This window comes from Pongo abelii, chromosome 3 (genome assembly GCF_028885655.2).
Source record: "Pongo abelii isolate AG06213 chromosome 3, NHGRI_mPonAbe1-v2.0_pri, whole genome shotgun sequence".
Taxonomy (NCBI): Eukaryota; Metazoa; Chordata; class Mammalia; order Primates; family Hominidae; genus Pongo; species Pongo abelii.
In genome coordinates, this window is record NC_071988.2 from 140816235 (window position 1) to 140838775 (window position 22541).

Consider the following 22541-nt stretch of genomic DNA (forward strand, 5'->3'; position numbering starts at 1 on the left):
CCCCTTATAAGTAAGTTGTTTTCCTCTGGTGGCTTTCAATATTTTTCTTTGTCTTTAGTTTTCAGAAGCTTAATTATAAGTCTTGTTGTGAGTTATTCAGGTTTATTATGTTTAGGGTTCTCTTAGATTCTTGAATCTGTAAGTTTATATCTCTTGTCAACTTTAGGACATTTTTCAGCCATGATTTCTTTAAGTACTTTTCCAGCCTCCCCTTATTTTTCCTCTCCTTCTGGAACTTCAATGACATGAATGCTATATCTTTTATTAGAGTCCCATGAATCCCTAAGGATACCTTGTTCATTTGTTTTCAAGTCTATTTTTCTCTGTGTTGGTCTTATTGGGGAACTTCTATTATTCTAACAGCTAAGTGATTTTTCTCATTTGCCCCCTCTATTTTACTACTGAGCCCATTCACTGAGCTTTTTACTCAGGTTATTATATTTTCAGCTCTAAAATTTTTATTTGGTTCTTTACATCTTTTATTTCTCCGCTGAGATTTCTTTTTTTTGCTGCTGCTGATGGAGTCATTGGCAAAAAAAACCTTTCCATTTAAAGAATTTGTTTCAAGTGGTTTCCTAACTGCTTTCTGAAGCATTGTTTTAAATTACGGGTACTTTAAAATCTTTGTCAGATAGTTTTAATATCTCAGTCATCCCAGTGTTGGCATTTGATTCTTTTTTTATTTTTCATTCAGTTTGAGATTTTTCTAGTTCTTTGTATGATAAGTGATTTTCAAATTTAAGCCTGGACATTTTCACATTATGTTCTGAGATGCTTGCTCTTTAAATAAACCTTCTTTTTCATCTTTTCTTATCTGACACTGCTCCAGCAGAGAAAGGGGAGTGCCAACTCATTACTGCCAGGTGAATGTAGAAGTCTGGGTTCCCTATTTGGCTACACTGAAACTTGAGGGGAGCCTCTTTGTTACTGCTGGGAGAGGACAGGAGTTCAGACTCCCACATAGTCTTCACTAAGACTGCGGAGACAAGGAGCTAGTTACTGGCCAAAAGGAATGAAAATCCCAACTTCCCACTCGGTCTCTCTGACACCACCCTAGTGGGAGTATTGGAGAGATTTGTTACAGCCTCACAGGGTGAAATTCTGGGCTCCCCACAAGATCTTAACGTGGGTGAGAGCGAAGTCAAAGTGTTTTCTGTGGTGCTTGGCTAAAGTAGCGCAGCCATTGTCTAAACATTTTCTGTCTTGCAGAGGCAGCTCCTTTCCTGGTCCTTTAGCTGGAGAGAACAGCCTTTCGTTGGTGCTTTGTTTGTCTGGACCTCTTGGTGTTTCTGGGTTGCCATCATCTTCAGCTTCAAGTCTGAGATTTAGGGGCTAAAAGAACACCCAGAGTATTAACCACCATGTTGTTCCTTGGGTCCTGGGGTCCCTAGCTTGTCTGCCTATTTCTTTACAGAGTCTTTTATTTATTTATTTATAATGTCCAACATGTGAGGTTGTATTTAATAGCTTTACAGGAAAAAACACATCTACTTCATCTTCTCAGAAGCAAAAATCTTGATATTGTGACTTTTATAATTAGTGGACTCCTCTAATTTTACCTGTAAAAACAAAACAGGTAAACTAATTTTTCTCTCAAAAGAAAGTGGGGAGAAAATTTAACAAGTAATTCTGTTGTTTTATTCTAAACATTCCCAAAAGCTTAATTGTTATGGTTAACATATCATCAAAGAATGTTGCCCCAATCAAAATAATTATTTATTTTCCTAATGGCCCAGTTTTTCTTCCTATGCATTTAACGGTAGTCAACAGTGGCAAAAAAGACTCTGTGGGTATTACAGAAATATATTAGTGAGTAAAGAAGCAAGTGGAAAGATTGTATCTCTTTTGGATTTTGGAAAAACTGTTTAGTAATAGAAATAGGAAATAACACTCATTTACTGAATATCTGATATATTTAAGGTATGGGAGACACAGAAAGTAAAACCTAAAGAAAATGCAAACCATAAAACAAATAAAGCAAAATCAAATATATGTGATTCAGTGTTATGGGAATATAGAGAATGAATGAGTAATTATGAATAAAAATTTTAGGTAAGAAATTAATATAAATGGCATTTGAGCTGGATTGGGGAAAAAGTTCACTCAATACTTATCATCTGCCTACTTTATGGAGGTTACTCAGTGCTAGATGCAGAATAAATAGTATTTTGACCGAGTCTGGGAAATGGGGTGGGGTGGAGTGGGAGGGTAGGCATTTCAGTAGGGGGATAGCTAAAGCTGACACATAAAAATGTGGGGAGCAAAACAGAGTTTATGAATATAACTATGAAGCCATGCTATTTGAAAGCTCATTCTATATGGAAAGACTAAATTGTACTAGTAGTAATTACAGCTAACTTTTTTATTCACACTATGTGCCAGGTACCAGGCTACATGCTTTACATGAAGCATTTTTATTTCATTCTCATATTAATGCTTTGCAATAGGTATTAGTATTATTAGCTCCACTTTAGAGATGAAGGAACTGAGGTTTAGAGAAAATAAGTAACACACTTATGATCATGCAATTAGAAAGTGGTGGAATTTTAGAATTAAGAAATTTATAAAAGCATTAAAAATGCTTACCTTGGGATTTTTACTCATATGAATATTGTTTTACAGATGTTGATGGCATGGACCTGGGCAAAAAGGTCAGCATCCCCAGAGACATCATGTTGGAAGAATTATCCCATCTCAGTAACCGTGGTGCCAGGCTATTTAAGATGCGTCAAAGAAGATCTGACAAATACACATTTGAAAATTTCCAGTATCAATCTAGAGCACAAATAAATGTAGGTATAACTTGAATGGGTAGTATCCAAATGAATGAGCAGTATTTCTAAATTTGTATGTATGACTAGTTTCTCAAGCAAGTATTCTATATATCTTCTTTCAATTTATTGTTAGGCTTTTTTTTTATCATAATGAATAGTTTAGGTGGGTAAACAAAAGAAGCATTATGTATGATATGAGTATGCTTTTAGTTCAATAGGGACATTGTAAGCTTGTAGATTTGGCACTGAGGAACTTGTCTGTTCCACTAAGAGGACGGAGAAGGAATGGAGAGAAGTGGTACTAAAAGTTTCCATGGTCTTATCACAACCAGTTAAATGTTTGAGATGGAAACACTTCCAAAGCACATAGCGCTCCACAGGCGAGGATAAGCATTTTATTCGCTGAGTAAATCTTGGCACTGAAACATGCCTGGGAACTACAAACACATTCAATGTCCTCTCAAAGCATTTATTCCACATTGTGTAGGGAAGTCTGGTACTCACTAATGACAAAAACTAGTTTGGATATAACTCTTTGGACAGAGATTTCCCCAACTCAAAGCTAATAAACAAACAAAAATTAAACTACATTTTACATTTTGTATTAATATTACATTCACTTAAACTGTCATTTAAAGAGAGTGTAGAGGAAAAAGTTGATAGTAGAAAGGCAACCAGCTTTGGGAAAATGGCTTTAAAATTCAAATGGCTGGTGTGAAGAATCAAAAACGAATAGTGCATTCGTCCTAAATTTGAAAAGATCATAATGACATCAACAAACATGTTTTATTTACTGAGAGTTTCTTCCTAGAGCTATGAAAGATTTACTTACAAATTTAAGCCGAAAACTTACCAGCTCCCATCACTAATAAGTTGTTTTGAATGGACAGCTCACTTCTTTACAGCAAACAGACTAATTTCCCTGATTTATTTTATCATAATTACTAAAACACATTATAGAAACTAATATCTACATCCACAAACACCAAAATTTTGTTTCCCATATTTCTATTTTCCTTGTTATGTTTTTTCTTAACAAAAAATGTTGAGAGGACACTTAACAAATTTATTTTCATATTTGTGAGCATTCTTTAGCCATCCACTGATTAAATCTAGTTTTAATTGTGAATTCAGTTAGCCATCAAATCTTACTCAACTATAGTATTTATACTTGTGAGGAATGATTTTTTAATTGAAGTCAATGTACCCTATAAGTATGCCCAGTAACCTCTTATCAAAAACATCTTGTAAGTATGAGTCAAAAATAATCCCTACCCCATCTGCTGGAGTCTATGTAATCATATTCTTTCAATAGTGACAATAGAGAAGGCTCTCTATGGAGTAGTACAAAATAAGGTGGCTTAAGGAAGTCTTTGAAAAGTCATCTACAAGTTTAGACATTTGAAAAAATGAATAATGTCAGTTTTTATAACTTCCACTTACATCTCTAGGAATAATGCTTTAACTACAATTCTGAAGAAAGGTACAATAAGATTTAAAATGTCCCTATGAACACAACATATTGTCTTACCACCAGTATTTCAAATTATTGATTATAATTTTATACACCTGTGCTCGAATGTGTTCTGGTTACACACAATATATATAAGAACATGTCTTGACAATTTTTCACTATTCCCAGAAGACTGGGCACTGAATAAATAAAATGACCCCAAACAGGTTTATTGAAATAAATAATTAAATATTGATAAATAACACAAAGCAATAAGCAATAATAATGCATGCAATAAAGTCATATTTTATTGAGTTACATACATATTCTAAAGTGTGATGAATTTTACTCTTCTTTCAAAATAAGGAAAGTAGTATTCAAGGAAGTATGTTCATTTGACTTAAGCAACACCATAATAAAGAAGATTGATACTCAGCTGTCAGAATTCTAGAGTTCTTGGCACCAACTTCTCTCATGGTGTAATTAAAGGAAAATCTTGCCTGGGAATCAGGAGACCAAGGTTTGGTCCTGGCTCTCCCACCAGCCATGTGATTTAGCGTTAACTCAAAAAGGTTGCTTTTTTTTTTTTTTTTTTTTTTGCCTTTCCGAATTTTCCCCCTCATTTTAAAATTAAAGATACGTACTCCAAGGCTCTCTCAGGTGCCTTCTGTCTTTAATGATCTGTGTGTTGCCTGATCTTAATTCAAAAAATTACCTGCACAATAAATCATTAAGGAAGATAGTGAGCCACGCTGTACAATGATACATTTACTTTGTCAAGGCTGTAGATTGTAACTTGAAACGTTAATATGACAGGAATTCAAAAATATAATTAGACTCAGGTCTATTTCCATTCATATTCATTTATACTTTTGGCAAATATTTATTGGGTGCCTATTATGTTCTAGATACTATGCTGCAAGCTCAAAGATAAATAAATACAGGCTTTATCTAGTGATAGAGAGACCAAACGACATTGAAAGATAAGAGAGCTTTTATTTACCTATAATCTAGTTCTTGAATGATCCTTATATGATTTATACCACATTAATCTAATTTATTGACTACATTTTCTGGAACAAGCTTTTACTGCTTCCCTTGAGCAATAGATGTTGTCAAAGTAATAATTTAACTCAGCTTTATATGTTTCTTATTCTAGTATAATGTTGAAGACCTCATATAAATGAAAATATAAACCACCCCCCTGGTAATTAATGCCATTTGTTCAAATACTACCATTTTAAAAACAGAAAAAATAAGTGTAGCTTTGAATTCTACTGGTGAGGGACACTGGCAAATTCAAGCTACATATACTTTCTATGACACAAACAGTAATAATAGTAAATATGTGTTCCTAAAAAGAAATGAACATTGCTTGCTACATGAGCCAATTTTGAAGCTCTAGTTCATAAACTATTTTTTAACCAAAATGGCAAAATGGAGATGGGTGAAGAAAACAGGCCACCAAAAATAAAGTAAAATGGAAGAATGCTTCATGATAATTAAAATTCTCTTCTTATAAGTTACTGCAAAAGGATATTATATTTTTTGAATCACTAGAAATCTTAAATACTACTGGGAAAAGGGGAAGTATACTATTAAAAGTAAATCTGAAATAAGACCACTCTAAATAATTGGAACTCTAAATATATATTTGCTTTGTTCAAAAAATAACTTCTACCATGTATTTGGCACAAAGCATACAACAAAGAAGCCTTCTTTTTATTTCTATTGATATTTTAACAGAAATCATGTAAAGCATCTTCTATATGTGTTTTTAATTTACATAGTCATAATCTATAGGATATGGCTCTAGTTTTGTTTTCTTTACGGTCAACTTAACCGAGGTAAAAAGAGACATATTTTCATTTGTCTTTCCAACTTTTCTGAAAGGAATTGCAGATGATGGAATGCTATGATGTAAAGCTTATAATTATTTAGGTTACTACCTAACTATTGTAAGGCTCTGCTTATTTTCTTAATGATGATGTACAGGTACTGGGTGTCTCCTGATAATTAATGACTAATGAGAAAGAGTTGATTTTCCTGCTCATCATTAATCCCCAGGAAGAGGTTACAGAAAGTATTACAATTCCTAGAAATTAATGTAGGTAGAATTATTTGTAAGTTTAGGTGAAATTCATTTAATGAACACATTCTAGGAACTTTGAAAATGTTATTCTTTGTGCATTATACATTTAAACTTCCTAAATTTATCTCAAATGCCTTTTTATTTATAATTAAAGTTATCAGGAACTTTACACTTTTTAAAGAGGTAGTATAGGTTTAGAAGTAAAAACATAAAGATACTAACCTAGTCAATTATTAAGTCCAACACTCAAGATAGGAGCTGAGTTCAAAATGCAAAATCTTATATTACACACACACACACACACAATGCCTGTCTTAGTCCATTCATGTTGTTATAAAGTAATAGCTGAGGCCAGGTACTTTATAAAGAAAAGAGGTTTATTTGACTCATGGTTCTGTGAGGTGTACAAGAAGCATGGCATCAGCACCTGCTTCTGGTAAGGGCCCCCGGAAACTTCCACTCATGGCAGAAGGGAAACGGGAGTTGGCATCACATGGTGAGAGAGGAAGGAAGGAAGAGACAGGAGGGAGGAGGTGCCAAGTTCCCTTTAACTATCAGTTCTCATAGGAACTAATTACTGCGAGGATGGCACCAAGTCATTCATGAGGAATCCACCTCCACGACCAAACGCCTCCCATTAGGCCCCAACTCCAACACTGGAAATGAAATTTCAACATGAGATTTAGAGGGGACAAATATCCAAATCACATCAGTGGCCAACTAGACTTCAACCAGATTATAAATAGGGTGGGGACTCCAAATGACATAAATGCAATACCAGAATCCAGGTAACAGGAACAAATAAAGAAAGAGCATGAGAAGGTGGCATAGGTTTTATTGAAGTATTGAGATAATACAGAATATGGAGTCATTTCCAGTAGATTAAGTTAGTTAGAAAGAAGAGGGAAATTCTAAGATGGGTCTTAGAGGAAACCTAGGATTTGGTTTAGTAAAGAACAGAAAGGAGGGCATTCCAAGCAGGTGAAACAGCTTGTGGGGCTGAGGAGGGACTGAGGAACTGGCTTGTGGAAGTTTGCAAGGGATGAGAGGTAATGTTTATGAGGTGAGTACGACGTCTACATTACCAAGCAAAAGAGTTTGCATTTTATTCACTAGGCAATTAGGAACAATTTCTAAAGATTGGAGTAATGCCATACCAGCATTTGTATTCGGTCTGACTGAAAGGAAAATGCTTGGTGGAAAATGAACAGAAGGTAGATGATGACATGATAAAGTATGAGCAATGAGGATAACAGGCGCATGAAAACTAAAGTGAAAAAGGAAGATGGCATTTTAAAAAATGTCATAGTGAAAAAGAATCAGCTGGGTTTGGCTATTTATTCACTAAAAATTCAGCTAATATTCGCTGACTGCTTGTGCTATATAAGGCACCATCTTAGGCTTTGCAAAAGACATATGGGCAAAATGAAATTCCCTGTTCTCAAGTAGCTAACAAACTAGTAAATGAAACAGGACACAAAATATTATTTTAAAGGCGAATTATAGTAAATGATACGGGAGCAGCAAGAAGAAAGACAAAAAACTTTTTATTGGAAGGAAAGGAAGAATAAGGGAAGAGGTGTTTTTTAAATCAGGACAGATCTGACCATGGTAATGATGGAGAGGGGGCCTCTTGCTAGGGGAGCTCCTATGATCAAAGATCAAAGGTAGAAAGGTGGAAAAGCATACAAGATAATGGGGGAATCTTGATCTATGATCAAAGGTAGAAAAGCATACAAGATAATCGGGGAATCATATGTGTTTTGGTTTTAAGCTTAGGGTACATCTTTAAAAACTGATGAAACTAGGTAGGCAGGTCTCAGTGCAAGGCTAAAACATTTAGGCTTATTCAGTATGCAATAAAGTGTGAACATGATGATGAGTTTGCAATTAGGCATGTGATGTTTAAAGTTTTAAAAATGTTTAAAGTTGTAATATTTTTGCTATAAGTTTTAACCTCAGGCAGAGACAGCTCTAAGAGAATTCCTTCCCAAAACAGATCTTTTAAAATTCTAATAGAGATTAAGTATTTTTGTTTAAAAAGCTATTCGTTGAAAATATATATATGTTCCTGGGAAGTTAGTATATCATCAGACTATCACTATTTTATAAATATAATTTATTCATGAAGATTTTATTTTATCATTGGCATTTTCTGCCCTGTCCAAATGTGGCTTTGATGAAGCAGATGAAAGAACAAAGGCTCAAATTTGGACTACTGCTTTGAAAGTAGGCTTTTTTGGGATGCTGCAGAGATTAACATGAATGCAAAAGCCCTTGGGGAGGGGCTGTGTGGGTGAAGCATAAAAATGGAGATAAACTTTTTTCCTTCATAATTTTATTAGGTGAGGATCTTAATTTATGGCCTTTAGTTACGGTAAGTATTTAAATTTTAAAACAAAATTGTATTCTATCCTGAAATTGCTATAAAGTTAAATAAGTGTTAAAATGTAAGGGTATATTTCATTAGAGAATCTTACAAACAAATATAGAAATTAAAAAATGAAAGATTTTCTGTATGTCACACACAAAAGAGTCAAAATCAGTGTCTAATTGCTATGCTTTTTACTAAATTTTTATTTTTGAAGTTAAAAGATAATTTGACCTAATCACGTCTTTCTTAAAATACACATATTTCCTATATGCAATTAAAACAATGATTTATTATAAGAATAAAACTTGGCTATACTTTTGAGGACATAACCTACTACGATGTCTATTTTTTTTCTTAAAATGCAAACTGAACATTTTAAGGTGCTACATTGTTGCCATAGAATAAATCCTGTAATAGTAAAACAAATTTATTGAAATTTAAAAGACAAATGCCTTTTTTCAGCATTTTATTTTCTAAAAATCACAAATTTTTCCTTTTGCAAGTCTACGCAACTTAAAATATAAATGATTTTTGGGTTTTTTTGGAGTACATATGATTGCCGTTCAAATTTCAGGTTAGATTTTTAAACTTTCTATACTTGAAAAGATCTAATTAAAGCCCAAATATAAATACAACGGAACATAAGATTTACTAGGCCAAATGCTTGGCCAATATGCTCTACATTATTAGATTAGTAAGGATTCAAAAATTAAATACATTTATCTCATAGGGATGTTCTGAATAGAAAATGAAATGATTGGTATGAACCACTAGACACAGTGCCTGGCATACAGTAAGTCTCAATTAATTTCAGCTCTAATCATTATTAAGTGGACTGTCATCATAAAATAGATCTTAGACTGATATCAGTAAATCTCATTCAAGTGCACAACCATCTTACTATGAAAAAAATTATTGAGGTCCCAGGAAGTAATGAAGCGACATTGCATTTAAATTATAAATACACAATTGAAGTTTTGCATATATAGCTCCTATTATTGGGCTTACATTTTTGAGTTTTCAGCAGAGTTTACTTTTGATTAAATACAGCACAGTATTGCTATGCAGAATGGGAAAGTGGATGGAAGTAACTTGGAAGGTGGTTCACAGCAAGCCCCCTTGACTCCTCCCAACACCCCAGATCCACGAAGCCCTCCAAATCCAGACAACATTGCTCCAGGTAACCAATCCCCTTACCAATAGAGCAATAAAATTTCTGTGTACCTAATGATATGACTCAAGGCATTTAAAGCCTTTATTAAATAGTATTTAAATAATATATCTTTTCTCATTAAGTATGTTTTTTGGGCCCCAGGCACGGTGGCTCACACCTGTAATCCCAGCACTTTGGGAGACTGAGGTGGGTAGATCACCTAAGCCCACAAGTTTGAGACCAGCCTGGATCACATGGTGAAACCTAGTTTCTACAATAAATACAAAATTTAGCTGGGTATGGTGGTGCACACTTGTAGTCCCAGCTACTTGGGGGGCTGGGGTAGGAGGATCATTTGAGCCCAGGAGGTGGGGGCTGCAGTGAGCCATGACCACACCACTGCACTCCAGCCTAGGTAACAGAGTAAGACCCTGACTCAAAAAAAATTTTTTTTTTTGGATAAATACAAGATAAATGCAAAAATTCAGACCTAAAGGAATCACATAAAACATTTATAGTAGCCATACGTTCTTTGCTTTAGATGGTCTGTTAATCACCTGCTATATTGAAAATTATAATAAGTAATTTGTAATTATATTGAAATCCTATTTGTATAGGACTGTACAATATATAAAGTGCTGTGATATATATTGTCTTCTTTAATTTCGCAGTAACTCTATGACATATTAATTACAATCCTCGTTTTATAAATTAAGACGTTGAGGTTATCAATGTCTATGAAGCAGCAAAGAATGAATAAGACCTAGTATTTGACAGCACAACAGGGTGACCATAGTGAATAGTAACTTAATTGTACATTTTACAATAATTAAAAGAGTATAACTGGATTGTTTGTAACATAAAGGATAAATGCTTAAGATGATGGATACCCCATTTATCCTGATGTGGTTATTGCACATTGCATGCTGTTATCAAAATATCTAATGAACCCCATAAATATATACACCTATTATGTACCCACAAAAGTTAAAAATAAAAATCTTTTAAATTAAAATTACAAGAGAAAAAAGAATTAGGGCCAGGCACAGTGGCTCACACCTATAATACCAGCACTTTGGGAGGCTGAGGAGGATCACTTTAGGCCAGGAGCTCGAGACCAGCCTGGTCAACATAACAAGACCCTGTCTCTACAAAAAATAAATAAATAAAACAAAAAAGAATTAAGCCCAGATCTGGTACCAAATTTACAAGTGCCTCATGTCAACAGACCTTATGGAGATTGTTTTTGTTTTCTCTGTTCCCTCAAAGGACTTTCAATGCTGCTCCTAAAGAGTATACATTTGTTTATCATTTTAAAAGAGAATCAACTCCTTATTCAGTCAGTTTATAGTCTTTATAAATAATGTTGGGTATTAAAATAGGACATCTTTCAAAAAATTACATTATCTAATTAGAAAACTTTTCAAAGTAACCTATAGTGTCTTTGAAAATTCAAGCATTTCCTCAAGAGTAGTGTATAGATTTCAAAAATTTAAAATAGTTATATCTTGAAACTAAAGATATATGTCTAATTTTTGTAAAATAAACAGTAAATTTAGCAAAAGTACTCCTAGCATTCTTCTCAAATGTAATACTATTTTTGAAAATATGTAAATATTTTGAGATAATGTTATACAGGTACAGCACCTGTACAACATTAAATATTATTTTAAAATAAGGTATTAGAGCATTCTTAATGAGCACGATGAGAAAAACTATGGATAGACTTAGCAAAATAACACTGAAGGAAACCAATTAGGCACAATTAAAATGCATACAATTCTGAAATGGATTATTTTAATAAAGTTCTCTGGTAGCTTTCAACAAAAGTTATGGCAGAAAAGCAGGTAATAGGGTCTGTATCTACATCATCAACCACATGAGAAAAGAAATAAGGTTTAGAATCAGACAGATCTGGGTTCAACCCTATGGCTCTTCCCATTTTACTACCATGCTGGGAAAGGAAATACATCTCTTTGGGCCCTAGTTTCCTCAATCTGTAAAATAGAGAAAAGAAATCTCACTTTACAGGGTCACTGTGCAAAGTAAGTGTGATGGTATGCGTATAGTTCCTAACATATAATAAGCACTCAGTTAAAGTTAATTCTTTCCCCATCCACCTTTACATCCTTCTTATGCAATAGAATACACAGATACTATCTGAGCTCCAACCACTGTACTACAACCCCTGCTTACTTTTTGGAGTTTTTTTTTTTTTTATTATTAAATAGGAAAGAGAGAGGACATATGGAAAAGTGAATGTTGATACAATTTAGTGCTCTCATCACTTAGAACTTTTATTACGTAGTCTTTACTGTACACTATGGAATCACAAAATGAATAGAAGAATTAATCTCTATCTTCAAAGAATTAATAGACATAGAGAGATAGAGCAAATGTCCAAAGAATATTTATATTTTCACTTTCTGTGTATATAATTCAACATCATACGTGCATTTTATTGACCATCAGGAATAAATATGTGTGTGGTTGTATATGTATGTTTATATATATCCAGAGAGAGACTTTGTGGGGGGAAAACTGCATGCTTTATTAAATGGTATATTCAACACACTTTTCTGTATCTTAATTTTCTCATTTAACGGAACCTCAAAGATGTGCCTCCAACGCAACTCTTATAGCCCTAATTAATATTGTTTAAATTGACGTGTAATAATTGTACATATTCTTGGGGTACATAGTGATGTTTTGATACATATCCATCATCTCAAATATTTATTATTTCTTTGTGTTGGAAGTATTCAATATCCTCCTTCTAGCTATCTGAACTATATATTATTCTTATTTATATATAAATTTATATATAAATAACTATGTATTATTCTTATAACACCCTACAGTGTTATAGAGGACTAGAACTTATTCCTCCTGTCTAGCTATAATTTTGCATTCTTTAACAAATCTCTCTTGTCCCCACTTCTCTCTACTGTTCCCAGCCTCTAGTATGCTCTGTCCTACTTTTCACACCTAGGAGATCAACCTTTTTTAGCTTCCACATGTGAATGAGGACATGCAATGTTTAACTTAAGAGAAATTTTTAAAGCACTAATTTATGTACCTATTTAGAGCTAGTATCCAATTATTAAATATTAGAAAATGTTTATGCAATATAGAGTAAGAAAACGGGGAGTTTGGTTATTATGTACTTTACTACGAGGCAAGAGTACAAATGGATTCTTCCTTCTGAGTAGATAAGTTGAAAAGTACAATAAGCTCAGTAAACAAACTATAATTATTCCAATTTAGCAAATTAATTTGTTAGTGATTAGCCAACTATGTATCAAAAAGCCAACTTTTTTCATACATGAATAAATGAGTATGAAAATGCCATAATACTGTAAAAATAAAATTTATCTAAATTTCAGTTATATTAAAACATATTTAAAAATCAAACAAGAAATGTAGACATATGGCATTGCTGAATTGTAATATTTCTGTGAGGTTAAATATAAGCACATTCTTTTCTGTAGATAAATGAGCATATCAAAAAAGAAAAAAGTTGTTATTTAATGATATCTATAAAAAGAAATTAGAAAACCTTCAATGTTCAAAAATGGGAAAAGATTACATAACCATGGTTCCTTAATTTAATAGATTATTGTGAAACCCTTAAAATAATTATGAACATGATACAGAAACATTTAAAAGTATTTTAAACAAATTTGGGGGAAAAACATAATATTACACTAGATGTTCTAGTTATGTGATCATTATGTTTATGGGTGAAGAAAAACTGGAAGAAAATACACAAAACTAAATACTTGTGTTAGGGTGGTAGGATTTTGAGGAATTTTAAACAAATTTTATAAAACTTAAAATTTTCCGGTTTTTAAAGGTCTTACCTCTGTTCAACTCCAGGAAAGGAATAGGAAATAAAATGTGGTAGTTATGGTTATAGAGTTACATATAATATACAAAGACAAGACACAGGAAAGAGAACTCTTTCCTTGGGGAGGTAGGAATGGCTGCATCGAAGGGTAACCTGAAGCCAAGGCTTACAGTAGAAATTCGCACATGACAAGAAGTAGGGAGAACAGTCCAGGCACAGGAAATGAATGGACCAAGTAGGGGGGCATAAGGGGCACCCCAAGCAACAAGTAACTAGATCCATAGTCCTGGAGCAAAGAGTGTGAAAGGAGAAAGCAGGCGGTGAGGCTGGACGGGCGTAAGGGCCACATGGGTCATGCTGAGCGGTTGCGATTTTGTCCTGGGAGGCATTAGGGTCCCCTGAGCAGGGGAAGAGCTGGCCAGTTAGGAAGGTCTCCTGGGGCAGCAGTGTGGAGGGTGGCTGGGAGAGGGTTCCAGCTAAAGGATTAGTGTTGAAGCTGTGGCGAACACCCAGGCAAGAGACAACCTGGGCCTGACCCAGGGCAGGAGTAACGGAAATGTAAAGAGAATTTTTTAGAGCAATGTTCCTCGTTGTTCTGTTTGTAGACCACCTGCATAAGATTTACATGAGAGTTTGCTAAACACTGGAGTTTTAGGTCATACCTGAGACTCACTGAAGCCAGACTTCTGGAGGGAGGATCCTATTATCTACATTTTAAATACGTATCCAAGATAATTCAGATAAACAATAATATGAGAGCCACTATTTTAGACATCCTTAGGTAGTATAGTTGGTAACACTTTGTGATTTGTTGTGGGGATGAGGGAGACTTTCGGATAATGCTCTGTCTTGGGCATCTGAGAGTAAAGTGATAACATTTGCTAAAATGACCAATATAAAAAAAGAAGCAGAATATATTAGAAAATGGCTGCATTTAGGTCTAGACAAGTTATAAAGGGTGCCAGTGGATCATTTATTTTGATAAATATAGTAAATAATTGAGTAGACGGCTTAATTTTTTTTTTAAAAGTCAGAATTATCAATACATAGGTCACAAATGAAGCTATGAATATAAATGGAATTTTCTAGGTAGAGTGCATTGTGTAAGAAAAGAGCTTTGAGGAACAACAGGATTTAAGTGGTAAGCAGAGAAAAGGAGCCTACCCAAAAAGACTTCCATTAGATACTGGAGGCAATCTGAAGAAAATTAAATAATCACAAATAACTGTTTAGACATGGAATTATCAGGAAGGGGCTTTTTTTTTTTTTTTTGGAGGAGACAAACATTTTAGTGTAAAGAGAAGATAGGCATGCTTTGACAGAAGAAAATCAAAATTATTGCAGAGATGGGAAAGAGCATCAGAGAAATCTAAAAGTAGAAGTCATCAAATGGTAAAGGGATTTGACATGGTGGAAGAGAGAATTGCAGGGATATAATTAGGTAATATGGCAGTGTAAACAGAAAGTAGATAACTGTGCCTTAGAAAACTGGAAGAGTGTCACTCTATGCATGTGAAAAAGGTTTAAAGATCTATGCCAAGAATTTCCGTGACTTTTAAACAGTATTTACAGAAAATTCCCAGCTGTTATGGGAAGAATAAACTGGGGAGGTGAGATCAGAAGCAGAAAAGCTAGGTAAGAAATCTTGAGGAACAAAATAAACAGGGGATGGATACATTGGGAGATAAGAAGATCTGGGCCTGAATAAGGCCGTGGGAACAAGTTACTTCATCTTCTTGAAGCTCAAACATTTTACAGAGCACTCAGCAATTGAAAATAGACAAGACCCAAACATCACCTCTAAAGAATCAGCTCTGGGAGGAGGGAGATTTTGTCTGCATTGCGATTTCCCCTACCTTTGACTACAATAGGCACTCAATATTAACATTTTTAAATTAATTAATTGTGGTATCTAAAGTCTAGTATGAATTAATGCAAGGAGCACAATTTTTAGAAAACTAAATGAACAGTTTTACTGGAAAAATATATATACTAAGACAGTCAAGAAAAAACTGTATAATTTGGAAAAATTAAACATTAAGAAAAATGGTTTCTTTTTAAAGTTCCATAAGTTTACAGGAGCTCTAAAATGTCTAACACTTGAAGACTGCTGTTTTCTAAGGGATCATGAAAAGGATGCATACTTCATAAATTTATCCCAGCATGAAAAATCAAACATGGTAAAATGTTAGGTGGAGGTTAGTAACTCTCGGGCACAGTGTTTACTTACTTTTGCTATATTTTTCCAAAGGATATTCTGGACCACTGAAGGAAATTCCTCCTGAAAAATTCAACACCACAGCTGTCCCTAAGTACTATCAATCTCCCTGGGAACAAGCCATTAGCAATGATCCGGAGCTTTTAGAGGCTTTATATCCTAAACTTTTCAAGCCTGAAGGAAAGGCAGAACTGCCTGATTACAGGAGCTTTAACAGGTAATTCAATGATCCTGGGTGACACTGTTGGCATGCAATACCAAAATTTTTTCATCATGGTACAGATAACTGAATTCCCTGGTAGAAAGCAATTTTTTATTTTGAGAAAAGAATCTAAATAGCAATATAGGATATCTTCTAAGCCTAGGCAAAGACTCATTTTTGTAATATTACTATTATTTTCAAACTTGGTCATTTTAGTATAAAAATGAAGGAAATGATTCAGAAACTATCATTGGTATAACATCAAGATTATCCCCTCATACTTTAAAAATGTTATTTTAATAATAGTTTCAAATCCAAAGATTGATCTGGGTTTATGCATTGTTTCAAATGGCAATATTGTTCAAGAATTTAATAAATAATTCACATGCAAGGCTATGAGAATTACTGTGTAACTCCAGATTCCATCTTATATTTTTGCAGGCTTTAGGATTAAAAGTAATTTAGAGACCTAATGGCCCAAGATTCCAGAAGAGGTACAACCCAAAACTTATGTTATCAAAAATATCACCAAATGATATCTGTAGTATAGTTTATAGAATGGGCATCTATTTTTCTCTGTTATTCAGTTTTTATAATTTCCATGGATATTTTGAATTTTTAATAGTCTCATAATCCATTATTTGGTCACTTGACCTTCATTTTAGAGTAAAATATCTAATATCTAGTATGCTGTCTCGCATCCAAAAAAAGATAGACTCAATTTATAGGCTGCTTAATAACCATTCATTTAAAAATGAATAAATTAATGAGTAAATTTTTTTATTTAAAAAAAGAATGCCAAATAGACTGCATTTAAATAGTGATCTTCTTAAGTGTTTTTAAATACTGTGATCGGATGTGGTGGCTCATGCCTGTCATCCCAGCACTTTGGGAGGCTGAGGTGGGTGGATCACTTGAGCCCAGGAGTTCAAGACTACCCTGGGCAACATAGCAAGAACCCTGTCTCTACAAAAACTACAAAAATTAGCCAAGAGTGGTGGCATGTACCTGTAGTCCCAGCTACTTGGGAGGCTGAGGTGGGAGGATCACTTGAGCCCAGGAGGTGGAAGTTGCAGTGAGCTGGAATCACATAACTTCACTCTAGCCTGGGCAACATAGTGAGACCTTGTCTCAAAAAATAATAAATAAATAAAATAAATAAAAATAAATATTGTACTATTAAGATTTTAGTTTTTACACGCTACCATTATTAGTAATACATCCCTTGCATGAAAGAGGTGTACCATAGAATTTAAAGAGGGGTTGAGGAGTGGCAGGGAAAAAAAGTTGGAGGCCCATTCTGATCAATATTATAATTTTTTTTTCAAAATGAGACTGTAGAAAATTATAACAAGTAAAACATTAGGGGAAAATGGAAATTAATGGAATAACTTGGATTTGTTTTTGAGATTAAGTGCTTAAGACATGCTGTAAGACTTCTCTGTGTCTTGTGGCTTTGGTGCCCTGTGCCTGCTGAGCAGCTTGCCTGTAGTTCTACACACACTGGTGTGGTAATATTTGAGTTAGTTATAAAGAGATGCCTATTGACTGTATAAATACCAGGTGAGTACTATATCAGTGAGCACAATACCATTCAATAGGAAATGTAGCTCCCTGTGTTAATCAAAGCTTTTGTAAATATTACATGCTCTGTGTGTGTGCGTGTGTGTGTGTGTAAGAGAGAGAGAACTTAATCTGCTAATACTTCTCTTTTACTTTAGAACATTTTATTCCTCTGCATATCTATATCAACATAGAAATAAAAACTTAGGAATTAAATTCTTTCAACATGATAGTATATTCTTAGACTTCTTATTATTAAATAACATTAACAGATGAAACAAAACATGATGTAATACATAGACAGCCCAAACAGATAGCTGTAAGATCCTTTCTAACCTTGAAGCATATGTAGGCCAGGTGTGGTGGCTCATGCCTGTAATCCCAGCACTTTGAGAAGCCAAGGTGAGCTGTGCCCAGGAGTTTGAGACCAGCCAGCACAACATAGTGAGAACTCAAAAAGTGAGGCGAGAGGGTCGCTTGAGCCCAGGAGGTTGAGGCTGCTGCAATGAGCTATAATTGCACCACTGTACTCTCACCTGGGCAATGGGAGTGAGACCCTGTCTCAAAAAAAAAAGTATATGCACAGGGATACACAAAGTTTAAGTCATTGTCTAGTACATGCATTGCTTTAGAAGTCCACGTAAAAAACAACTAAACAGTGTACAGGCATACCTTGTTTTATTGCACTTCACTTTACTCTTCTCTGCAGATACTGCATTTTCTCACAAATTGAAGGTTTGTGGCAACCCTGTGTCAAGCAAGTCTATCAGTGCCATTTTTCCAACATCATGTGCTCACTTTGGTAATTGTCACAATATTCTGGTTTCATTATTATTATATCTGTTATGGTGACCTGTGATCAACAATCTTAGATGTTACTATTGTAACTGTTTTTGGGACGTCATGAACCATGCCCATGTAAAAAGGTAAACTTAATCAATATATGTTGTGTGTGTTCTGAGTGCTCCAATGACCAGCTGCTCCCCCATCTCTCTCCTTTTCCTGGGCCTCCCTATTCCCTGAGACACAACAATATTGAAATTAAGCCAATTAATAACCCTACGACAGCCTCTAAGTGTTCAAGTGAAAGGAACAGTCACAAGTCTCTCATTTTAAATCGAAAGCTAGAAGTGATTAGACAGTGAGGAAGACATGTCAAAAGCAGAGATAAGCTGAAAGCTAGGCCTCTTGTGCCAGTTAGCCAAGGTGTGGATGCAAAGGAAAAATTCAGGAAGAAAATGATAAGTGCTACTCCAGTGAACACATGAATGATAAGATAGTAAAACAGCCTTAGTGCTGATATCAAGAGTTTGAGTAGTCTGGATGGAAGATCAAACCAGGAACAACATTTCCATAATTTAGCCAAAACGCAATCCAGAGCAAGGCCCTAACTTTCTTCAACTTTATGAAGGCTTAGAGAGGGAAGGGAGTTGCAGAAGAAAAGTTGGAAGCTAGTAGTGGTTGGTTCATGAAGGCTGAGGAAAGACACCGTCTTCTTAACTTTTACAGTGCAAGGTGAAGCAGCAAGTGCAGATGTAGAAGCTGCAGCAAATTATCCAGAAGATCTAGCTAAGATGATTGATGAAAGTGGCTACACTAAATAACAGATTTTCAATGTAGATGAAACAACTTTCTATTGGAAGAAGATACCATCTACGACTTCCATAGCTAGAGAGAAGTCAATGCTTGGCTTCGAAGCTTCAAAGAACAAGCTAACTATCTCGCTAGAAACTAATGTAGCTGGTGAATTTGAGTTGAGTTGAAGCCAATGCTCATTTACCATTCTGAGAATTCCAGGGCCCTTAAGAATCATGCTAAATCTCTGACTGTGCTTTATAAATGGAATAACAAAGCCTGAATGACAGCACATATGTCTACAGCATGGCTTACTGAATATTTTAAGCCTACTCTTGAGACCTATTGCTCAGAAAATATTCTTTTCAATTTATTACTCTTTATTGACAACGAACCTGGTCACCCAAGAGCTCTGATGGCAGTGTACAAGGAGATTAATGTTTTGTTTTCTTTTTTTTGAGATGGAGTCTCACTCTGTCACCTAGGCTGGAGTGCAGTGGCATGATCTCAGCTCACTGCAAGCTCCACCTCCCAGGTTCATGCCATTTTCCTGCCTCAGCCTCCTGAGTAGCTGGGACTACAGGTGCCCGCCACCATGCTCGGCTAATTTTTTGTATTTTTAGTAGAGACAGTGTTTCACTGTGTTAGCTAGGATGGTCTCTATCTCCTGACCTCGTGATCCGCCTGCCTTGGCCTCCCAAAGTGCTGGGATTATGGGCGTGAGCCACTGCGCCCAGCCTAATGTTTTTTATGCCTGTTGACAACATCCATTCTGTAGCCCATGGATCAAGGAGTAATTTTGACTGTCAAGCCTTATTATTTAAGCAACACATTTCATAAGGCTATAGCTGCCATAGAAAGGGATTCCTCTGATTGATCTGGGCAAAGTAAATTGAAAACCTTCTGAAAAGAATTCACCATTCTAGATGCCATGAAGATTATTTGTGATTCATGGAAGGAAGGCAAAATAATAACATTAACAGGAGTTCGGAAAAAGTTCATTCCAACTCTCATGGTTAACTAAGGGCTTCAAGACTTAATTGGAGGAAGTAAATAAAGATCTGGTGGAAATAGCAAGACAACTAAAGCTAGAAGTAGAGTGTGAAGATGTGACTGAATTGCTGCAATCTAAAAAAAGAAACAAAACAACAACAACAACAAAAAATACCTGAGCAGATCAGGAGTTGCTTCTTATGAATAAGCCAAGAAAGTGGTTTATTGAGATGGTATCTACCCCTGCTGAGGATGCTGTGAATATTGTTGACATGACAACAAAATATTGAGAATATTCCCTAAACTTAGTTGATAAGGCAGTAGCAGGATTGGAGAGGATTGACTCCAATTTTGAAATAAGTTCTACTGTGGGTAAAATGCTACCAAACAGTATCATATGCTACAAAGAAATTTTTCATGAAAGGAAGAATCAATTGATGCAGCAAAAATCATTGTTGCCTTATTTTAATGAATTGCCACAATCAGTCCAACATTCAGCAATCACTACCCTGATCAGTCGGCAGCTATCAACAATATGGCAATCACTCCACCAACAAAAAATTTCAACTTACTGAAGGCTCAGATGACCATTAGCATTTATTAGCAATAAAATATTTGAAACTAAGGCATGTACTTTGTTTTTCAGACATATTGTTCTTAAAGACACAATGCTATAGATACTTAATGGACTACAATACAGTGTAAACATAACTTTTATATACGCTGGGAAATAAAGAATTTCATGCAACTTGCTCTATTGTGATACTCTATTGCAGTGGTCTGGAACCAAACCTACAATATCTCCAAAGTATGCCTGTAATTATATCTTTGGCTTAAATGCTTGCTAAATGAATAAGATCAAAGGACATAGGTAAGATTTTCACATCCAGCTATGGCAGACTACTTTATATCAGAACAACTTCATAAAAATAACCAGAAAAGCTAGTTTTAAAAAATGAGTTTTAAAAATGGTTTAAAAGCTACCAAGAAAGTGAGTACTTGAGGCCAGGGTTCTGGAGATGAGGGAAATTTAGAGATTTTAACCCAACATGTGGTACCACTTTTCTCCTTGAGGCACTTGTTGATTCATCAGCAGCACTAAAAGGCTAAAAAGCTGAGTAAACCTTTTGGCAGCTTCAAGTCTGGGAAGACCAAATAGGAGTATAGGGTCTTCCAGGGAGGAGGGGTCTTGGTAAATATTCCATACTTCCAGCTGGAAGTCCTAAAGGGCTATACCATTGGAATAAAGGTGAACGAGTAATACTTCAGCCTTCATAAAACTAAATATTGCTCTCAACCAACAAAATCTTAGATTGGATAAAGGCTATCTCCCCTAAATCAAACTGCCTGCTCTGACAAAAATGAATCCCTTCTAGAAAGAAGATGACACCTCTTAAAGACTTAAATCATCCTACAGGTTTTTTTAAAAATATATTTTTTTTTGTTGTTGTCGTGGTGGTGGTGATATACACATAACAGAAAATTAACTATCTTAATCACTTTAAGCATACAGTTCAGTGGTATTCAGTACAATACTTCATAATGTCATGCCACCATCACCACCATCCCTCTCCACAACTCTTCATCTGGTAAAACTGAAACTCTGTACCCATTAAACAATAACTCCCCATTCCCTCTCTGCCACCATCAATTCCTGACAACCACCATTCTACTTTCTGTCTCTATGATTTTTACCACTTTAAGGTCCTTGTATAAATAGAATCCTACAGTATTTGTGTGTGTGTGTTTTTTTTTTTGTGGCTGGCTTATTTCACTTAGTATAATGTCCTCATGCTAAAAAAAGATTTCGTAAGTTTATATTACTATAAAAGTCAAAATATTGACTACCACTAGGGGCTAGAGGGTATTGTGATTGGGCAGGGACCATGGATAGAGCTCTGGAGTGGCTCTTGATATGTGTAGTCCCTTTCCAAGGTTATTCATTTCATAGACATTATGTATAGTTTCTTAAGTTTTCTGTACTTGTGTTATATTAAATAATATAAATGTTTTTAAAATTCCATAAATGGAATTAATAGCAGATCAGACATAGCTGAAGAGAGAATTGCTAAATTGAGGCAGAAAGTGTTCAAGCTGCAACATGGAGAAAATAGGATTTAAGATGCAGAAAAATAGCAGAAGACATACTTGGAGCAGTAATAAAAATGCCAATATATGTGTGTGGTTGGAGCCTCAGAAGGGAATAAGAGAGAGAAGCAATATTGAAAGAATTCATGGCATAAGATTTTTCAAAATTGACAAAAGACATCAAGCTTCAAGTTCAAGAAGTACTA

The 22541-nt window shown here is 34.8% G+C and overlaps 1 protein-coding gene across 2 annotated transcripts in view; it reads left to right on the forward strand.

Moving 5' to 3' along the window:
• MYOZ2 (myozenin 2) overlaps nt 1-22541 on the forward strand; it is a 54158-nt gene that overhangs the window by 14706 nt on the left and 16911 nt on the right. For both annotated transcript variants that reach the window (XM_054553302.1, NM_001133068.1), the window contains 3 exon segments: nt 2623-2792; nt 9744-9873; nt 15948-16131. In XM_054553302.1, coding sequence (XP_054409277.1) covers nt 2623-2792; nt 9744-9873; nt 15948-16131 — 484 coding nt within the window.